The 22,359-nt window shown below is 39.8% G+C and overlaps 1 protein-coding gene across 12 annotated transcripts in view; it reads right to left on the bottom strand.

The window, feature by feature from the left end:
• Positions 1-20,208, bottom strand: part of LOC18428464 (serine/arginine-rich splicing factor SR34A) — a 46,972-nt gene extending 26,764 nt beyond the window's left edge. For 2 of the 12 annotated variants that reach the window (XM_088847841.1, XM_020663771.2), the window contains exons 1-8: positions 20,054-20,208; positions 5,784-6,020; positions 5,519-5,643; positions 4,857-4,922; positions 4,682-4,756; positions 4,491-4,605; positions 4,069-4,115; positions 3,916-3,973 (exon numbers count right to left, since the gene is read on the bottom strand). In XM_088847841.1, coding sequence (XP_088703967.1) covers positions 3,916-3,973; positions 4,069-4,115; positions 4,491-4,605; positions 4,682-4,756; positions 4,857-4,922; positions 5,519-5,605 — 448 coding nt within the window. In that variant the 5' untranslated portion in view covers positions 5,606-5,643; positions 5,784-6,020; positions 20,054-20,208. Of the gene's footprint in view, positions 1-3,915; positions 3,974-4,068; positions 4,116-4,490; positions 4,606-4,681; positions 4,757-4,856; positions 4,923-5,518; positions 5,644-5,728; positions 6,021-18,178; positions 18,313-18,960; positions 19,089-20,053 lie in introns of those variants that run through there. The other 10 variants (XM_088847842.1, XM_088847846.1, XM_088847843.1 and 7 more) reach the window with 5 other exon arrangements.
• Between the last annotated feature and the right edge of the window lie 2,151 nt (positions 20,209-22,359).

A 22,359-nucleotide genomic window follows, 5' to 3' on the forward strand; every position in this document is an offset into this window, starting at 1 on the left:
CCTCTCTTCCCCTCACCTATTTCTTCTATCCTCAATCCCCCATTAAATCACCTGCCTTTCATATACCAAACCTTTGACCATGCACCACTGTTTCTGCTCACTCACAACCCATCTCCCTCTCTCACCACTTTCTCTCTCTAACCTACTTCTCTAAGACCTCGCCTGCTCCACTTTCTTTCTTCCCCTAAATTCATCGTCGCTCCCCTCCAAAACCTCTCCCCTCATACGCCCTCTCTTCTCACTCTCCTCTGCTCTTTTGTTTCCATTCCTCCAATTTTTAGCTCTCTGTACTCGCACTCATTTCCTGGAGTCTCCTCTCAACTCCAGGGAAAGGAAAAAGGATAAACTAGGCAGAGCTCATCTGCCTTGGGAATCAGGAAGGAGTTTGGTTTAGCGGATTCAATGAGAATGGACGGAAACCCCTTCCATCTTGTCAACATTCCCGATAAAATCCCAACACTAATCACATTCTCACCCATCGTCCTCTCACCCTCTAGAACCTTTAACTCTTCACGCTTGGCTCCCTGTATCTCTTCACCCTTGGGCTCCCTGTATCTCTTTGCATAGTACAACAAGGTTTTTTGCACAGTATGCTGCCAAGTGCTCGCACCAGCTCTTTCACCTGCTAGCAGAGGCCACTAACGGATTGTCTTAAGCATGCCGACGATGATCTTTTGACATGGCCTGCTCTCGCTATATGAGGTCCATGCCACACGCTTCAAGGCCCTCTGCTCCAGCCTCCGCGCCAAGGTTTTGTACCTTTTGAGCTTATGTAGTGCTCTGCCCAACCTTTTTAATGTAAATTTCCCCTTCACTCTTCTCTATTCTTTCTTCTCTTCTCTTCCTATCTCTACTTATGTTGTCTGAACACCCAACATGTGGGACTGCTGTCTTTAGGATTAGATAGAAATGTAAGTTTTTACCTTATTAATACAGTCAACCTAATTCAAAAAAAAACCATGGACAACAAGCGTTCAGTCACAAGTGCTTCACCATATTTGGGAGATGTTAACTAAATGATCAAGGTCTTTAGCTTCAACTAATCTTGAGTCCACATTAATTACATTAGTTATCTCTGCCCCTAATACAAGTTTAATTAATAGGAGCCTATTACCTGCTCACTTGACATTAGCTATTTTATCTTTTAAATTTTTGTCTACCATTATAGCAACATAGTTTCTATTATTATCCTTTCGTATCTACCAAAGTTTATACCCATCTATTTCCTTAGCTTTTCCACCTTTCCACTTAGTTTCCTGTCAACAAGCTATGTTTACTCTCCTTCATCTTATTGTATCCACTAACTCCATACTCTTACCTGTAAGCGTTCTTACATTCCATGTGGCGAGACGAATCCTATTCTCTTGGATTAGCTTCGCTTCCCTCCACCTATCTATCGGCAAGGCTTGGATGCCATAAGGCTCCCTTACTTCACTGAACCGATTGACGAAGGTCCAAACCAGCTGGCTCATTCTTCCTTTTCGAGATCTCGGCTCATCACCATTACCATCAAGAAAACCAGTAGAAAGAGCCTCACGATGGCCAGATCTGGGAGATCCATTGCCACTGCCAAGGAGATCAGATCTGCCATGTATAAGGTCTATTTCTTTTTCTACGTTGTTTACCTTAATTACTGGGCGGTGGGGAAGACCTATGTGGGGCACCTTTTTGGTTTGGGATGCTTGTTTAACCTTTGTATTCCTCTCGCTCCTTATTTACCTGAGTGCACTGTGTTTTCAAAAGCCTACTGTCGAACCGGCTCCTATTTCAATCCGTGCTAGACCGATCGATACACCAATAACAAAATAGCCCGTAAACTGGTGGAATACATCGCATCAACCTGGGAGCCTTAGCCGATCTGGTTGGGCAAAGACTTTTATACATACCTCTTTTGGTTGATCCACACCATATTGTATTCTCATAAGATGATACACACTAGGTAATAATCCTCCTGGTGCTACATCTTCTTTATCCGCGCTCGTCCAAAGTGTCACTGGAACCCTTGCCTATTTTTCACCGCAACCGGGCGGTGCTGCAGTGCATCACTTCTAGGGAACACCCTAGCTAACCCTTGCTCATTTCCCACTATACCTAGGTTACAGTACAACACATCACTTACGGGGAACACCCAGATAATCACTCGTTATGCAATTGACTCATGCTGATGCCTAACAGGATCAATCTTTCAAATGAATCATGCTTATGCAAGCTAGTGTTGAGAAATGGCAAATATTTGATATGGCTCATGCTGATGACCATTTGTTATGCAATTGACTCATGCTTTAATGCAAGGCTCATGTGAAACCTATGATTAATCAGTAGACTATGATCTAATATAAAGCCCATGCCACAAGTTTATTAATCGATCATCATAATGCTCATCAGGATCTTTCAAAGATGCTTGTAATATTGCCCGGCTTTCACATAATGCGACATTGAATTGGCGACTGTGAGTTGGTAACTCATGCACTTCAATATTGCCATCACCAACTCAGAAGTATTGGGTCAACGATCTAACAGATAGACAAGAACATTGCATGTTGCATTATCTGTAAATTGGATAAAGTTTCTCTAACGACCATGGCATGGTAGTTAAGTACACAACTCACTTCCCCATGAAAGCCTTATACTTGTTCCGGAAGTCAGCACACAATGTTTTACACCAATTTAGTTATGAAAGTTAGCAATTCCACAATCAAGCTGTTACATAACCACCCCTTGACATATCAGCATTAACTGCTCCAACAACAAGCAACCATCTCCGTCAAGAAAAATCTAAATCTGTGCAAGAGACGAACAGAGTCCAATAGGGAAATACACAGAAGCAGAGAGAGCTAAAGGATTATACAGTGGACAATAAGTCAAACTGTCAGAGACGTGCACAGAAGAGAAACATAGAGAGACAGTGATAGCTAGAGAGTGATTCCCGCTTACAGTGAGAACAATTGACAACTATAAAGAGATACATATAAATTATCTTGCAAATTAAAGCTTACATGTGGTTATCTAAGAACAGGGAAGTCAACAAGCAGTAGCTGAAAATCAGAAGAGCCAATGATATCCACATATGAAGCAAGGTACAAAGGTATGATATCCCGAGAGCTAAAATTTGTACTCTTAACTTGTATTTCTTCTTTGAGAGCTATATTCTTCATCTCGTATGCATAACTGATTAAACAAAGGTAATCCATTTAAATTTTTTTTGGTGTAAAACAAACAAGGTATCTATGGGTGCCTTGTGACTGTAATCCTAGACTCTAAATAAAAATTCCTTCATCGGAAAAACGCTTTAGTTGCTCAATGTGTGCATCTTTGCCTTATTCATTTTTTCTCTTTGGATCACATTTTGAGCAAACAATGATCATCCATTGGATTTGTGTTTCTCATTGTGGATGAGGGGTTCACATTCATTATGTCGAAAGGTAAAAGCAATTCTAGCCGAACTGAAATATTTGTGTACACCAGAGTCAAGATTCCCTAAACATTATATGGTGCGTGTGAGGTAAGTCCTAATAGCCCTCCTAGAGACTGATAGAAAGTGGAGCAGATCCTATACATTGAGAGCATTAATATATATCTTTCCCTCACTCTCAAGGAGGCCAACTGTTCCTCAAAAATTAAAATTCAAACAGTACTAATTGATTTACATCTCCTTTGCCATTAAAGGTTAGTACACTGAAATAAAAACAATATTATATGAAATAAGATTCACTTTTGCTTAAATGAAGTTGTTAAAACAACAATTTCTAGATTGAAAAAAAGACATTCTAGTTAGTTAGATGCATGGATGTAACCACCCATGTTTTCACCCAGCAAGTTCTTTAAGAATTAGTTACACATGCCAAAAAATACATAATACCACTAATAACCAATATTGACAGTATATGTTATTATTGACAGTACAATATGACCTACCATCATCATCACGAAAAACTTGAGCAAAAGACACATCTCCAGCCTTTCTCATATGATCCTGAAAATATGCAATCATAAAGATCCTAAAATTATAACTCCACCAAATTTCTTAACCCAAACGTGTAAACTTGGGGGAAACAAGGCATAACTAACCTTGAGATCTTGCCATGATGCTGAAGAGGGCAGTCCACGCACAATGACTAGGAGTAAGAAAACATATAGCACAGGTTAGTTGCCCTCAAGAACTGCATTTATGCCAACATAACTGTGGACAATATCAAATAATCCCAACATTCCAGTTGCAACTGTGGAGCATGGTAGCCCTACCTTCAACAGTGATTTGGCAAGGCTCCAATAAAATTCGAAGTAGGATTAGTTGATGATAAGTCATGATTAAAACTCAGAAAAAAACTTGGGGGACATTTGCCAAGGTTTCAAACAAACTCTTTTCCTCCCATGCTTTCTATAATTTCTTAGGAGTAAACCTGCTTCAATTTAAAACTGACCGAGTTTCCTTCTCACCTGGTCTAGAGTCGAGCAAAGTTTTAAAACTGAAGATAGAAAATGAAATGTACCTCGATATTCAGAATGCCTGGAATTTCCAGTTAGTCTGCCAACATTTCCACTGGCATGGCTATTACGACGATCCAATGAAGAAGAATGTCCTCTCCCACCATGGGCAAGTTCAACCTACAAAATGAAGATAATAAAAACTTGCACATAAATAATCTTCAGTTAAAAACTCTACAAAAAAGTTCCTGTTTACCCGTAAACGGTTGCCATCAAAAGGATAACCATCCCTCCCATAAATGGCATCTTCAGCATCCCGAGCATTTTCGAACTACAAAATGGAAATTGTAACACTTAAGAACTATAAAATTGATAAAGAACCATATAAGAATCTTAGAAAATCATTCTGACACTTAAGTGAGGAAATATACCTCTACAAAACAGTAAGCTGGAGGGCGAGGTGGAATCTTCAACTCAATATCAATGATGGGCCCATACTGGAAATCAATGGAAACAAAAAATAGATGACAAACTACATCAAAGGACACCAATTCTCTGAAGGACCATCAAAAGAAAATAAAAGATCTCAAGTAACTCATGCATAAAATGAAGGATGACTAAAAAAGCCAAAGCATCCAAAATAGTAAAAAAATAGATTAGATATGTACAAAATTGTTTCCAATAAAAGATCACAAGCAGCTAAAGACTGAAGTGTATATGGTTCCATTGGAAATTTTTGTCCAAAAAGAAGTCCTGCTCAGATCAGAAATTGTAAAGACAATTAAAAAGGTTGAAATCCATTCTCTATCATGTCATATTTCGAGGGTGTCACCCATAGTTAAACCCATAATTAAATATACCACTTTATGAGACAATAAGTGACATAAATAGGACTAACCAGGGACAAGTTTCACATGTTTATCTGTTTTGAACTATAACAAACATCACAAAGCCAACATTTTTATCTATACTAGTATGGAACAATATAAAACATAATGCCCGCTTCAAAGTTTAGTTAAGTCAAAAGAATAAGCTAAACATTGAATTTCTAAAATAGAATTACAGAAGTACAGAATAAAAGTTCAATATAGACCTTGTGGAATAAATCTTCCACTTCCCATTCTCGGATATCCCCTGGCAGGTTGCCAACAAATATTGTTCGAGCAGCACGGCCACTCATTGTTACCAGTAAAAAGCCTCTCTAGTGCACATGTATTGCTGCACAGAAAATTAAAGTAAATAACACCGAAAAGACACAAGAAAGAGAAAAGTTCAATGCATAACAATTTTAATAGCTCAGCACCCATCACACATTGACTACAAGATATTTGAACCAATGCCAAAACTATGAAGCGAACCAATATAGCAATCCATGATGTGACTGGTGCTCCACTAGCTCCATTGATTTTTTTCCACCAAGATGCCCCAAAGCAATCTTAGATTGAAACAAAAGTGACCCTATTAACCCCACTCTTCTGCAGTTTGCGGGGATATGATCATGCCCATATGCAAGAAATACACCCACAATTTCTCCAAATTTCTCCCACTCAATCCCAATCTCCCTAGAAGCTCCTCAATGTCCAAGTGCCTCGCATCTAACATACACAAAGTGATTATGTTATGGGAAGTAATAGAGTTTACAAAAGAATAACTTAGTTACCTGTTTCTTCATACAACCACCTCAAGAGGTAACTTGTGAAAATTATTTTTCAGTTGATGTTGCTCAGTATTTTTTTCTCAAGACAGAGTAAGTATGCACACTAATAAGTGAATAGATAAAAACCACACAATATTAGATATAATAGTTAAAGATATGTGGCCTAACATACAAACAACATGCTATATATGGTAATTTCAAAAATTCCACAACATAATGAAATGGTTGCCACCATGAGAATATATACCGAGAGAAGTCTCAAAATCAGATCATATGACAAAATTTGGTTTGAAAATTACATCATATACTACAGTCCATAAAGTGAATATGTCCATAAAGTGAATATGTGCATAAATGCTCAAAATCACTCTTAAAGATTCAAGCATCAAAACTGTGTTAGCACAATTAAAGCATATGAATGTCATGAAATCTTATGCAATAACATGCGCATGCAATATTGTCTTTTCTCAAGGCATACTAAGTATGCACACTAATAAGTGAATAGATAAAAACCATACAATATTAGATATAATAGTTAAAGATACATGGCCTAACATACAAACAACATGCTATATATGAGAATTTCAAAAATTCCACAACATAATGAAATGGTTGCCACAATGAGAAGATATACCGAGAGAAATCTCAAAATCAGATCACTATGAAAAAATTTGGTTTGAAAATTACATCATATACTAGAGTCCATAAAGTGATTATGTGCATAAATGCTCAAAATCACTCTTAAAGATTCAAGCATCAAAACTGTGTTAGCACAATTAAAGCATATGAATGTCATGAAATCTTATGCAATAACATGTGCATGCAATATTGTCAGTTTCAAGCCCCTCACAAGAGGATGCACCAAATTGATTATTCAATCATTATTGAGAAAGTTGTGTACCATTACTATCGATGTATGACTGCAACATTACAAATTTACCCTCATAGTTGTCAGGTGCGGGTGCGTTCCCGGGAGAGGGCACGAGAGCTGGCTCATCAAGACCGTGGATTGCTGGAAGCTCCATGTGGTTAGGATCGTCATCCGTTCTATCCTATATCAAGGGAGAGCGATCCTTGTCACAGGGAAGTGCAATTCCATGAGGAAGGAATCACAATAACGAGTCTTAAGGCATTGCGAACGATGCGTGGGTTCACAGTACCAGTGGGCACAAACCTGAATCAGTGCATATGAATCAGTATCGAATAGAGGAAACATCATATGCACTGCATCATGCACTTGAGAACCGCAGTTCAAACCCTCTGGGAATGAGGATTCGCGTTCCATCCAAGATCCCTAGCTGGAATCGTGAGATCGAGGTTCTGGAGCGGATCCGTGACCTTTCCTACAAGGTTCCAGCAGCTATGCTTACCCTTCCAAGCATTAGTACAAATGCCATGCCATGCCATGCCTTTATAAGCCCATGCACATCTTCAGGCTGTGGTGCATCAGAGACAGACAATCGTGCGATTGAGGTTCAAGAGTGGAAATTTTTGAAAATCACACCTATCAGCTGCTTGAGCATTCTTCATGCATCCAATCTTTAGCCTCCATTACGGCAAGTAAGGCATCAGGGACAGACAAACTCCTGGCGACCTAGTAGCTACATGTCAATGACTTTGGGAAGTCAATGACCTAGTACCTTACCTCCTGACCTTGACCCTACCAACCATCTTCCCCTCCCTCCTTCCGAGTCTTCCGAGCCAGACTTTGGGAAGTAGGTTATTCAGGAATGATTTGAACAAGGTCATTAGAGAGCTACTATTAAGCATACAATGCTCAAGCTTACCTTTTCGCAGAAGTACTCAATCAAAGTTAATGCAGGCTACAATCCAGGTGGTATGGTAGCTCACTTTAGAGAGTAGGAGGGTAGCATTATAACACTTTGTATATGTTGTATGAGAAATATCATGCAGAAAACATTCCGGTAGAGCTATGGAATCAATTTGATGCTCCTACCTGCTAGTGAGTATCCATCATAAGAGGTCCATTATCAAGTGTCACGATTTTCAACAAATCAAAAGCTTTTAACTCTCAAAAAACAAATTAAAAGCTTTTACTAATTGGAGTTTGGGGAAGTGAAGGGGGATTCTGAAGTGGTCTAATAGCTCTATTTTAGCATAAAAATCAAGGACAACACAATGGTTAAGAATCCTAGAGTCCTTTTTTATTTTGTGCATCTGATGTAAGAAAAGTCAATAGACATGGGAATAAGACGGCACATTTCCACTTGGCACGATCTGAACAAAGTTCTTCTAGTGTCACTGCCTTCATTTGACTAGTTACTATCAATACAATTCTTAACCTTGCAGGTCATTGGCTTTGGTGTGTTTTACTTTAATACATGGATGCATAGGAGATGACGGACTATCTCCAAATATGATGTAGCTTCACATATATATTATGGAGCATGTACATGCCTTTCTTGGAAGGTTTCTTGGTTTAGTTCCTTGGAGAACTTGAAAGGAAAGATGATAATATTTTTGAGAGTCAAGAATGTAAAAATGTGGAGCAGGGATGGTGATGAGAAGAATTACAACCTCATCAAGTGGGAGAAAGTATGCATGTCCAAAAATAACATGAGTTTGGCAACAGGAGACTAATAAGAAAGATGTGGTGATGCTTTGCCTACCACCAGGGCCACCTATGGCGCAATGTCATAGCTCATGGATATGGCATAGAAGCAACAGGCTGGGTAGTCAAACCCCAAGAACTTCCACCAGAAATTACTCAGGGGCGTGGAAAAGAATCAGCCAAGTCTGATTGGATTTCCACAAACACATATGCTTTGTAGTGAGAAAAGGGAACCATAATAAGACCCTGTAAGGACCTTTGGATTGCACAAATCCCCTAAATTATCCATTTCCCAGATTATTTCATGTTCCATCAGACCCAGATGTTCCCACCTCTAGCATTGATGAGAATATGGATGGTGCTAACATCTGGAGAACCCATTTTGACGAAATCTAGATGATGAGGAGGCTAGTGATCTGGAGCCCATGTTATTATTATCTTAGAATTTCTACCTCCCAGGTTATGGAATAGACATGGCATATGGAGCCTGGACGCCACAGGCATCTTCGCAGTTTCTTCCTTGTACAAAGCCCTTAATCAGTCCTGCGTTGCCCTTCACATGCACACAGAGCACGGTCCACATGATGCCCTCCAAATGTACAGGCTTTCAGCTGGTTGGTTATATCTGATAGAGCCACAGGACATAGACCATATTCGACATAGATGTATCCTCACATGGAAGAGATGTATCATGTGCAAGGATGCTGAAGAGTCTGTCAAACACCTCTTCATGCATTGCAGGACAGCAACCTGCATTTGATCACCAATGACTGAAGTATTTCGCATACAATGGGCTGCACCCACATTAGTTGAACATCTATTTCTACATGCAGTCTTACCCTACACAGCCTACTTCCCATATGTTGGATCTGTCCTTTGGAGGTTAAGCATTCAGGCCACTGTCTGGTGCATCTGGACTGAATCAAAACCTTCCAAGGGCTATCTACTCAAGCAAATGCCACAGTAGACAGAATGAAAACTACCACCATTCCATGGGCTTTATCACAAAATGAGTTCAAGCGATATTTGGCTACAACCCTCAACAACAATCAGAAAATGGCTCCCACAGAGCTCCCAAATCTTCCCATTGGACTCCACTTCCTACGAGAACAAAACAATCAAGCTATACTTCAATATCAGCTCCTAGGGTAACCCATGGCAGGCTGGAGTAGGGGTTCCAAAAAACCACCTAGGACAATGGCCGCTATCTTTTTCAGGGCTGGCTAGTTTGTGTGATGCAACTCAAGCTGAAGCAATGGCCCTCCTAACTAGAAATATTTCACACAGTATAAGCAACTTTGATGCAGCCCAGAATATTGCTCTCGAGTATCCAGATAAGAGAGACAAGTTTAACTGCAGAAAGGCAAAATAGTCATTAAATATGTCCTTTTTATGTCTTTTATTTATTTCTTGAGTTCTTTTATTCACTTAGGGGCATTAGTAATTTCTGAAGTCATTTATATCTTTTTATTCACTTAAAGTCTTTTATAATAATTGGTCATGAGTAGATTAGGTGGGATGGAGATGGGTGAATTTTCAATGACAATAGGTTTACATCAAGGATCAACATTGAGCTCATACCTCTTTGTCTTAGTTATGGACGACTTAACTAGGCGCCTACAAGATGAGGTATCATGGTGGATATTGTTCGCAGACGACATGGTTTTGATTGATGAGACCCAAAACTGCGTCAACACAAAATTAGAAATTTGAAAGGATGCTCTAGAATCTAAAGGTTTTAAAATTAGTCGGATAAAAACAGAGTACAGGGAATGCAAGTTTAGTAATAGTACAAGTAGAGATGAGGAAGTAGTTAAGATTGACAAATAACAAAAAGTGTGCACTTTCGATATCTTGGATCGATAATGCAGGAAAAATGGTGAGGTCGAGGAAGATGTTGCACATAGAATTAGAGCTAGGTGGGCGACATGGAGACGTGCAACCAGAGTTTTATATGATCGCGGCATATCAATGAAGCTGAAGAGCAAGTTCTATAGGACATTTTTTTTTAATGTAAGTTCTATAGGACAGTTATGAGACTAGCTTTACTTATAGGGCGGAAAGTTCGGCACTCAAAAACAACATACCTATAGAGTGAGTATAGCTGAGATAAGGATGTTGTGATGGATGACTGGCCAGAGAAGACGGGGCAGAATTCAAAATGAATACATTCAAGAGAATGTAAGTATCGTACCAATAGGCGATACGATGAGAGAAAGCAGACTTAAGTGGGCTGGCCATGTGTGGCGCGGACCTGGAACACTGTTAAGAGGTGCAAGTTAGTTTAAGTAGAAGGCTAAACAAGGGCAAGAGGTAGGTCCAAAGGACAAGGTTGGAAGTAGTGAGAAAAGATATAGGGACTTTTGGCCTCTCTGAGGCCATGGCCCTTAATAGAACAGAATGGCAGACCAAGATTCGTTTTGCCAACCCCATTTAGTTGAGAAACGGCTTTGATGATGATGATGATAATAACTGGCTACGATTAGATTAGGTGGATGGCCAGGATTAAGTCTTGTTTAGGGTTTTTTTTTTTATAATGTTAACATTGTATTACTTTACAAAGGAGTACAAAAGATTGGGAAGAGAGAGAGCCAAGCTTACCCTCGAGACGGGTAACTCGGTAAAAAATAAGCCATAACCCCTATACAAACTATATACTGTTGGAGAGACTGTAAAACAAAAATGGGCTTCTAGGCACACCCTTTTACAAGAAGTCACAAAAGAAATTATGAGTCCTAGAGACCTCAATGGTCCAATGCAAAAAAGGAGATGGACCATTCATTGTCTTCCAGGTCTGTTCGACGCCTCACCCCGTGTTTAGCTAGAAGGTCGGCTAGTTCGTTCGACGTCCGCCACGTATGCCTCCAGCAGACGTTGATATCCCTACATAGGTGGTAAATCTCATCAAATATCGTAGATAGGTTCCAGAGAGGATCAATAATGCCTGCTGCCCAACTTAAAATGTTTTAAGCGTCTCCTTCCACCACTAAGGATTGACCCCAAGATGGGTCAAAAAATTTCAGGCCCTTTAGAAGAGCCAATGCTTCAGCAAGTTGTGAGTCTCCATAGCCAACATCTTCAGAAAATGTTGTGAGAACATTGCGGTTGTGGTCTCTGAAGACTCCCCCTACTCCTGAATGACCCAGATTCCCCAATGAACAGCCATCGAAATTTAACTTTATGGCATTTTCAGGCGCGGGCATCCAGTTGTGAGCTCTCTATAGCTTTCTAGGCTGGAGTCGAACAATGTTGTCCCATTGGCTGAGGAAAGAACTCATGGGGATCCCTTTAAAGGCTCCATGGGTGGAGGCCCAAAAAACTACCTGAGCTGTAACCTTGTGGAATAGCCCAGAGACTTCATTTCTATGGCCACGAAAGATCCACTCATTCCTTTCAAGCCATAAGACCCATAATGTAGCAGCAATAGTTGCCCTCCACAAAGTTCTTCCTGCAAGGGCCAAGGACCACCTGAACAATGATGGAGTAAATCTTTTACCGAAGGTGGGAGGACCCAATTAAGATTGAAAAGCTTCAAGATCAGAGTCCAAAGTTCAAAAGCTATATTGCAGTGAAGGAAGAGGTGGGGATTGGACTCCTCTTGTAGACACATTACACATCTGTTTGGAAGTGGATGACCCCTTTTTTGAAGCTGGTCCAGTGTGAGGGCCCACTGACAGCCAGCTATCCAATTAAAAGACTGGACTTTTGGTGGGGCGATTGTGTTCCAAACTATGTAAAGAGGGGAGGTGGGATTTAGAGGGAAGGTAGGACGCTGGATAAGTAGCTTGTAGAAAGCGGCTACTGAGAACTTCCTCGAGGTGGCAGGAGTCCATACCAACGAGTCATTCCCTGATGGAGGTAAGAAAACATAATGTAGAGCAGCCGAGAGGGTGGTGAAGGCTAAGGTCTCCTCTTCATTAAGATTCCTTCCAAAAATGGGATTCCAAGTTCTACGCCCCCTGCTAAAACCATTTCTTCTTCAATTGTGGACTCATTGTTAACGATAATTTGAAAAAGGGCTGGAAATTGGTCCCTCAGGGGAGCATGTCCAATCCTCAGGTCCGACCAAAAGCGAACTCTGTTGCCTTGTTTTGGGTGGAATAGAAGCACCTTCTTGAATTGAGCAAAGGAGGATGCTACAGATCTCCAAACTCCAGAACCCCTGCTTTGTGCTAGCCTCTCAGGAACCCACAAGTGGTCCAGGATATTATACTTATTCCGAAAAACCTGTGCCCAGAAAGAGTTTGGTTAGGTGGCTAATCTCCACCACCACTTTCCCAGCAAAGCCAAGTTATGCTTTCTAAGGTCTCTGATTCCTAAACCACCTTGGACTTTGGGCAGTCGGACTCTATCCCAAGATATTAGGTTATATCTCGATTTTTTCGCTTGGCCAGACCACAGAAAGTTCCTCATTAGCTGGTCCATCCTTTTGGCCATGGAGGCTAGTATATGGAAAATGGACATTAGGTAAATGGGGGAGTTAGCTAGTGTAGCCTTAACCAAAGTAGAGCAACCGGCCAGAGATAAGAACCTTCCTTTCCAGCCAGCAAGACGCTTGTCAACTCGATCAATCACTTGGGTCCAGTGTCTCTTATGGGGTTTCCCTAATCCTAGAGGTATTCCCAAATAGGTGGTTGGGAGATCCTCAAACAATACAATTCCAAGACGGAATCAAGGCTTTGACTTCATGGGAGGTAAGACCCACTCTTATCATCTTAGATTTTTCCATATTAACTTTGAAACCAGTGGTGATTTCAAAGCATTTGAGGAAAAGTCTGAGGTTTTCTATTGGTTGAGAGTCCACGTCTAAGAAGACTAAGGTATCATTTGCGTATTGCAACTGTGATACCAAAGGTCCATGTGAACTGCAGTGGAAAGCCGAGTGCAGACCTTCTAGGTAGAGACGAGAGAGAGACCTGCTAAAAATTTCAGCAACTATTGTAAAGAGAAAGGGAGATAACGGGTCCCCTTGACGGAGCCCTCTCAAAGCAACAAAGAAGCCTTGGGGACTTCCATTAATAAGGACCGAGAAATGGGGATTGGAAATACATCCATGTATCCATTTATTCCATCGAGGTCCAAAATTCATTCTCACCATCGTCTCATCTAGTAATAACCAGTCAACATGATCATATGCTTTTTCCCAATTGATTTTGAAAATCAATCCAGGTTTCTTAGATAGGTGCCTAGAGTGGATACACTGATGAGCTACTAGCACACCATCCAGTATTAACCTGTCTTTGATAAAGGCAGATTGGGAATGTGAGATGATGAAAGGAAGTACCTGCTTGAGTCTAGAAGCTAAGACCTTGGCAAGAATTTTGTAAGTCGAGTTAAGCAGACTGATAGGGCGAAAGTCCTTGGGCCCTTCAGCACCTTCTTTTTTGGGGACAAGGGCTAAGAAGGTAGCATTGATAGCTCTATTGACAATCCCCCTATGGTAGAATTCCTCAAAGAAACTCCTAATATCAGGTAGGAAGATTCCCAGGATAGATTTGAAGGGGGCCATGGGGAAACCATCCGGCCCCAGAGCTTTGTCATTGGCTAATTGGTCAATGGCCTTAGATATTTCCTCTACTGTGAAAGGTCCTTCCAGCACACTGGACCAATGACCGGGACCAGTAAGGAAATCTAAGGTAGTCATCCTCGGCTTGAGACCCACAAGGGCAGTATAAAGCAACTTGAAGTAATTAAGGATAGCCCCTTCAATTTGATGTGGCAGAGTTAGAATCCTATTATCCACTTTAATGGTGGATATCAAATTCTCCCTCCTTCTACAGTTGGCTATCCGATGAAAAAAAGTTGTGTTTTGGTCCCCTGCTTTTAACCATTTGACCCGGGATCTTTGGCACCAAAACAACTCTTCTTTCTTAAGAGTAGAGAGGTAATCCGTCTTAGCTTGGATTCTAAGCTGTGCTTCAGAAGCTGAGAGGGGTCTGGCTTCTTCGATATTATCTAGGTCTTGGATTGAGTTGAGCAGAGCTTTTTAACTGAGTAAAATTACCGGGCCGAGACTGCCTCCAGCTTTTCAAAGACTTTTTGAGTAGCTGGATTTTTGTTTGTAATCTCTACCCGAGACTTGGGAGGAGAAAGAATTCCACCAACTAGGAATCAGGGTTAGAAGGGACTACTCTTCCAACCACGCCAATTCAAACCTAAAAGGTTTTGGCCCCCTAAAAATCGACTAAGTATCCAGAAGAATGGGACAATGGTCAGAGGTAGGTTTTGACAGGGTTAAAGCATGTGAATCAAGAAACAAAACTTCCCAATCCAGAGACAGAAGGAATCTGTCGAGTTTCGCCAGAGTGGGTTGAGCCGAGTGGTTGGCCTAGGTGAAAGCATTCCCTTAAATTGGAATCTCTACTAACCTCTTGTCGGGAAATAAAGTCAGAGAAATCCAACATTCCTTGAGAAATATAAGAGTTGTGGTTCCTTTCACCGGACCATCTGGTGATGTTGAAATCACCACCCAGGCACCATACAGAATGTGGTAGGGTAGCTACCCTGTCCAATTCAGACCAAACACGACCGCAAAGGGAGACGGAATTTGGACCATAGATGGCAGAGAACTTTAACTGTACACTATCTGTAGACCTGGAGAGAAGGACAGCGACAGAGAATTCTCCTAAGTGGCCGAAACTGAGGTCAAACTCTATTGGGTTCCAAATTACCCAAATGCCACCAGAAGCCCCCATCGTTGGTAAAGAAACCCATTGACACGGCCTTCTGCCCCACACACTGCGTACGGACTGCAGGGCTCCGGCTGTTTTGTCTCAATCAAGGCCAAGATTGACGGGGAAACTTTTACAGAGAGGTCTCGCACCGAGTCCCTCTTGGACTTTAGTCCCAGCCCTCTAATATTCCAGGAAAGAATCTTCATTAAGAATGGAAAGAAGCTGGGGAAGGGGCAGTCCTAGGTGATCGGCTGAGAGAAGAGGGGGATTGGTTAGTGGAGGGAAGAGCCTCGACTTCCGAAGTAGGTTTGTCGTAAGTAATTGAGGAAAAGAGGTTAAGCAATTCACGCTGGCCTGTGAAATTCACCTTAAACTTGCTTTGAGCGTCCGCCTGCAAAAACCTGCGTGCTAGGCCTTCAGGTCTAGTATGTTCGAAACCCATTACCCTATAGATCTCCTTCATCCTGTCAGAAACCCGAGAGCTATCTTTCCCACCTGTACTCTCTTCGTCGCCTTCAACCAGATGGGAAGAAGAGTTTGCAAATGTTATAGACTCAAGGGGTAGCGCAGGAGGGTTGGCAGAGCTGGACGGCTGACCAGGGGAAACAGAAGTATACAGGTCCGGCGGCAATGAGCTAGGATCTGGACTAAGAGCAATCAACAGTGGCTCAGGGAATTCAGGAACAAGGTTATCCAGGGGAGGTTCAAAACAAGTCTTGTTTAAGGTTTTCTTATATAAGAAATGTACTCAAGCATAATGAAGCATCTTGTAATAGACTTTTATTCAAAACCCTAGAGTAGCAAATACTCCTTTTATATCTGGTTTTTTAATCTCCTTTTATATTTGGATCTTCCTTACCTTCTTCGTTGCTAAACCCTAGCTCCAAGCTACTGGGTTTGCTCTATGTTGGTATCAAAGCCCGACAATCAGTATGGACGTACTGTAGCACAATATTGCAGCATGGTACTGTAGCGTCAATTTTTGTGCCCTAGAACACAAGTCATGCTTCCAAGTAGAAGAAAAGGAGGAAAAGAGGCAACCTTAGAAGCAATTGATACTAGTTCGCGAGAAGGGATTGCAAATCTGAGGAGATTAGTGGAAACCCTAGCTCCACAGAAGGAAGCCCCATCTCAGGAGGATGAGATTGAGGCAGATGAGTCGATAACCAAGTTGGTGTCAGATGCGTCAAATTCATGGTGTGATCCCAGTCAAGAGTTCGATGCACAATGTCATCAACCTGGGCACAAAAATGATAATGGTTTGAACATGTGTTATGGAACTTTATCCGAGGACAACCATAAATAAACTTTGTTCTCATCAAATAGTACTCAAGCTCAGCACGTGTGGATTGGGAGTCACTGCCAGAATTTGACAAATACCTGGATGAAGATTTAGGTGTTGAGAAAGAAGTGGGTGATCATAGCTTTAATAATGATCCAATCCAAAACATGATCAAGAAGAAGATCCTACAATTGGAGAGGATTTTGTGGATGATTCTATTCTTGATGAAAACAAGGTGGATGTCAAGGAGTTGTTGCCAAAATATTAAAGGTAACTGGTTTCTTAGTCTCTAGAGAAAGCAGTAAGGAGAGTGGTGTTGATGGAGGTAAGGATGATGATATTCTTCTTCTTCGATTTTACCTGAATTTAGGGTGTCACATTATGTTCAAACCAAAGAGTTCAAGGTAGTTTCCTCTAAACTCTCAACTAGTGAAGCAAAGCTCTTGTTCAGAGTGCTTAGCAGGTGAAGCAAAGCTCTTGTTTCAGAGTGCTTTGCAAGAGCAAAAAGCTCTCTTCAACAATCGCTTTGCCCTTGCCACCATTGGCTTGCTTTGCATAGGCTACATATCAAATCGGGGCTTGCAACATCAAAGCACTAGCTTTAGAGGGCCTCGCAAGAGCAAAAAACCAGCAAGCGTAGGTTCGAAAGCCAAGAAGCAACGGCTAGCGCAGCACTAACGCATCCGTTTTCTTGCTTGTCTTTGCTTACTCGAAACAAGAAGCAAGGGCCAACCTAGCGCGGCGCGTTAGCGCTTAAATCTTTCTCTTTGAGAAAATTCAGGTTGAGTCGTCGCTCTACTTTAATGGAAGAACCAAATTTGTTCCTTATCATCTTCCCCCAAAACCTAAACCTAAGGAGCCTAATATTTGCATCTCAATCTCACCAAATTCAGCAAGAACGAGCCTCATAGTTCAAAGTGTTCCTTGCATCCTAAAAGAAGAGTTTTCCTCAGGTATGTTTGTAATTCATAGTGTTACGCACTTGTATTGCAGCAGTGTTAGTTTTCAATTTGCACAAAACGTGATGGATGAAATGCTTATGAGAGACGCCATGATCGGGAAAACATCGATCTCTAGTTATTCTTTGAATTGTATATCTTTAAGGTTGAGTTACAATATTTCCAAGAGATGAAAAATTTTGGGTTTTTTTGTCTTCTCAATATACCCTTGATGGTATTATTACATCAAAATGGTGTAGTGGATGATTAGCGAGTATGGACGTAATTAACCAGGCCTATGCTAAAGTTGTGAAACATGGGTTTGGCAGTAATCTTTGAACTGGCATTGTCCTCTCATCAATTCATTGTAAGATTGGCAATATCCTTTGGGCGGATTCAATGCTCAATCTTACAAGTCATAGAGGTGAGATTTCCTATACAGTTACTTTGAATGGATATCTTCAAGGATGTATGATTAGAAGTGATTCAAGACTTTTCCCTCTTACGCTTCTCAACCAACTGATCAAGTAGTTCTGTATATCATAAATTGAGCCAGCGCAAGATTGGATTGTGTGAAGTGGTGCAAAAGATTAATGACAATGTCTACAAATTGAAGTTTCCCAGTCATACCCGCACTTTTGGTGTTTTCAAAGTCAAGCATCTCATTCAATATCGTGGTGATAACTCTGACGATGAGCCAGTGAATTCGAGGGCGAATTCGTTGAGGTAGCACACAGAATACTGCTCTCAAGTATCTAGATAAGCTTAAAGTTTACAAAAGGAACCGCAGAAGGGGAAAATGGTCATTAAACAAAAAAAATTGAACAAATCATAGTGAGTTACAAATACCTAGAAAGTACTTCCAAGTGAACACATGTAGCCAAATGTATAAGGAATTGTCTACAAAGAGACCATTTATCTTTTGTACATAGAAGTCACAATCATTCTTGTCCTTTAAATTCCAAACTGTGTGGTTGTAAGAGTTTGATTGAATAGACACAAAGTTCCAAAAAAAAAAATCTAAGACTTTGTGACTCACACCAAGCTGTCCAATTTGACATCTAATGAATGAGAATGATTGTGACCTCCATGTACAAAAGATAAATGGCTTCTTTGTAGATAATTCGAATATATAAATACATTGTGTTAATCTTTTCAAAAAATTACATATATAAATACAGAACAGGAAAGAAAACATTGATTCTTTGAGTGCAAAAGGTGGGTTTCACGAGCATATATGGTGCTCTCTTACCCTAAGATAGGATAGGAGAAGCAAGTTAGTTGCAAGAAATCAAGCCAGGAATTCTAAAAACGAGAAAAAAGAGAGCCCGACAGTGAAAACTAGTAGCAGAGCCCACGATAAGTAAAAACACATGCCAATTGCAATCCAAGAAGGATAGTGGAAAAATAACCTCGAGACCAAGTAGATAAGCCCCTTATCTGTTCGGTGCAATTTTGAAGGTCACATGCATCATTGTATCAGTGTCTAATAACTTGAACTCAGTATCCAACATGGAGAGCCAAAACCAAGTCAACTTGCCTGAGTTTTTCGATTTTATTAAAAACTAGGTGAATTTTGCAACCAAGTTTGAGAACAGCAGGATTCAAATATGGGAACTATTCTAAATAAAGAAGCACATGCCACTGCAAAACCACAATATTTTATGTCATAGTTCCAATGCATTTAGTTCAAATACTAAAAGCTCTTCCAAACCTGAGGTTTTCATAACAAAACTCAAGGACCCTCAAAGACGAGTTGAATCAAAAAATGGGGAACTCACCAAAAACATAAAATATCAAGTGTTACAGACCCAGATTGCAGTCCATGAGATTTAAGATTCGGGAACTGAGACAAGGGAAGGTAAGATAGATTAAACCCATTTAGAAAGGTAATGAGGCAGGATATTACAAGAGGCCCAGAAATTTAACTAGACGCGCTTGCTCTTATCTTACCTCATGCTCCTCATATTTAAAATGACTACATAGAATTTGCTAGAGAAGATTTCAGCACATGTATATAAAGAAATGCATTATCTTTTAACCCTGACATTGAGCACACAGCCTTTCATGAGCAGCACATTTTTCCCCATAAATAATCACCAAATAAAACAATTATCATATTTGTGGATTCATAAATCTTGTCCAAAACAATAAATACCAGTTTATCCGTCCAAAATATATATAGATAAAAGAAGACCATCTCACAAAATCTAAAAATGAAAAATAACAGCAATAATCACATCAGTCTGATCTAAAAAGCAAGAAATCCAGTCCATGGATAATTGAATAACACCAAAAACAATTAACTTTCAACAAAGTAACGGTGAAATAATTAAATCTGGTAAAATATCAGGAAAGATTAAGACTAAAAGAAAACTGCACACATGCATATCTACATCTCATCGGAGTATTGTTGACTGAAACAAGAAATTAACTTAGAGTGAGAAAAACACAGTAAACAGAATATGAAAAATGGATTAGGGTTTCGAGCAAAGAGCAACTTACATCTTCTGGAAAGGGAGAGCGCCGGAATCTCTCTCTCTCTCGCACACGCTCTCAGTGACCAAAGGTAGAGAATTAAGGAACTCCAAGAAACCGGAAACTCTCAATTAATTTAGGCGCGCTGGATTGGCCATTGCTAGATTTCTTAAATCGCAGGGGCATGCGCGTTGCACTTTGAAGCGGGGCTTTATAAATAAAATGCGGCGTCTTGTTCAAAAGAACTTTTAGGGGGACGTTTGATAATTAAAAGTTGGCAACGGAGTCCAAAATTTTTACTTTTAGCATTTGGATGCTGGGAATTTGGATGTTTGGTATTGGTAAATATTGTGTTTGGCAATGTAGATAAATTAGCTGGGAATTTGGATGTTTGGTATTGGTAAATATTGTGTTTGGCAATGTAGATAAATTATTTCTATAAAAGTATTTTCAAACCCAACAGTTTTTTGTCTAGATTTTCCAATTTGTATACGAAGTAGTCGTGAATTGGCTTCATAAGAGTATATGTCTCAACCCGTGTCCTTTTTAAAATATCTCTAATATAGTTTTTGTATTTTTTTTCAAGTTTATTTATTATTTTCTTAAGCCGATACCAAATAATCGAGATAAAGTTCACACGATGATGATCTAATATTTTCTCAGGGCCCTACTAACTCACCATCGCATAAATGCCTATTTTAATTTTAGTTCATTTTATTTTATTTTATTTTCTAGATCACCGATTCGAACCAATTTAGACCTGATTTGAATCGTCGGTCCATTAATCTGACATAGATTTGTGGGTGAACAATCTGCTCCGTCAATCTGAGTTTTGAAACACTGAGAAAAAAAATAAAAAGAGTAAAAGTAAAGCTTCACATTAAAACACTTTATGCATGGGAAATCCCTATGATGGGTCTAAACTCTACTCTTACCATCGATTATAAAATTTAAGCTAAAAATAAGGTACAAATATTATGGATATGTGAACACTTGAAAATAGACAGTCTAGATAATATATTACAATATACTTTATTTTTAGAGCTCGAAATCATATTATTTTCCACAACCATAATAGTCAATGTCAAGATGATTGATTTGAAGGTTTTTCAACACTGAAAAAGTGTTTCTTGAGGTGAGACTTTACATTTTTCCATAAAGCCTTCGCCATATTTTAACCAATAAGACCACGAATAAAAAAACGTTTAAAGTGATTATGTTATACTATATTGTTAGTTTATTCCTTTTTTGTTAGTTTATTCTTATTGAAAGAAAAAATCTTTACAGGATATCTACCATATTTAAAGCAGTATACATATTATAAAAGGAAAATTGTTTCATGCAGGGTGGACCGTCATAGGTGGTCCATCTAAAAACAATTGTAACAAATGGTCCAAAAATTTTCTTAATATAATTATTATTTCTAGTTTTCAAAAAAAAAATCGTATTCATAATCTCCATATTAAATATTATATATTCTCTAAAAATTAGGATCAAATTATATTTAAAAATATATTTATTGTCAAGCCCACATTTCTACAATATGCGGGCTCATAGCATAGAAAAAAATAGTACTTTATAGCTTCCAAGGGAAGTTTATTGAGGATAAATATCTGGTGGTCGTGCGCCTTATAATAGGCTGCGTAGTAAGCATAATTAGATGGTGGGCCATCAGGAACACATGAAATATGAACTTTTCTTTTTATCGGTGCTAGACTTCTGAGGCTCTCGCTCTCTCTTTTCCATATATTTAAAAATAGTACTTTATAGCTTCCACGGGAAGTTTATTGAGGACAAATATCTGGTAGTCGTGCGGTGTATAATAGGCTGCTTAGTGAGCATAATTAGATGGCGGGCCATCAGGAATACCGGAAATATGAACTTTTGGTTCTTTCAGTGCTAGACTTCTGAGGCTCTCCCTCTCTCTCGTTTCCTTGTATTTATTTGGGAAAATATCTCATTATCCCATATTTTTGACTTCTATATCTCATGAGACCCAATGATTGAAAATATTACTTGTAAACAAAAGGTCTCCATCTTTTGTATCTTACAATCCCCTGGACCCCTTTGACCATTAATTTTGTACCCATAGACACACTAAAATGACACTCTCTCCAAAAAAATTTCTAACCCACTTCAACCATTCTAGGGTGCCCTGCCTTTGCATTTGAACTGAATCCACAATGAGCATTCGAATATTGTCATTCGCTATGCGATCAAAGAGATCTTGAAAATACCCAACATCACCAATATTTTCAGAAGTGAAAGCAAAACCATTTCCCCACTCAAGCTCATATTTCCATTGGAGCTTGTACTCCTCTGAGTTTTGGTAG

The sequence above is a fragment of the Amborella trichopoda genome, chromosome 9 (genome assembly GCF_054954075.1).
Source record: "Amborella trichopoda isolate Santa Cruz 75 chromosome 9, AtrichopodaSantaCruz75HAP2 v2.0, whole genome shotgun sequence".
Classification (NCBI taxonomy): Eukaryota; Viridiplantae; Streptophyta; class Magnoliopsida; order Amborellales; family Amborellaceae; genus Amborella; species Amborella trichopoda.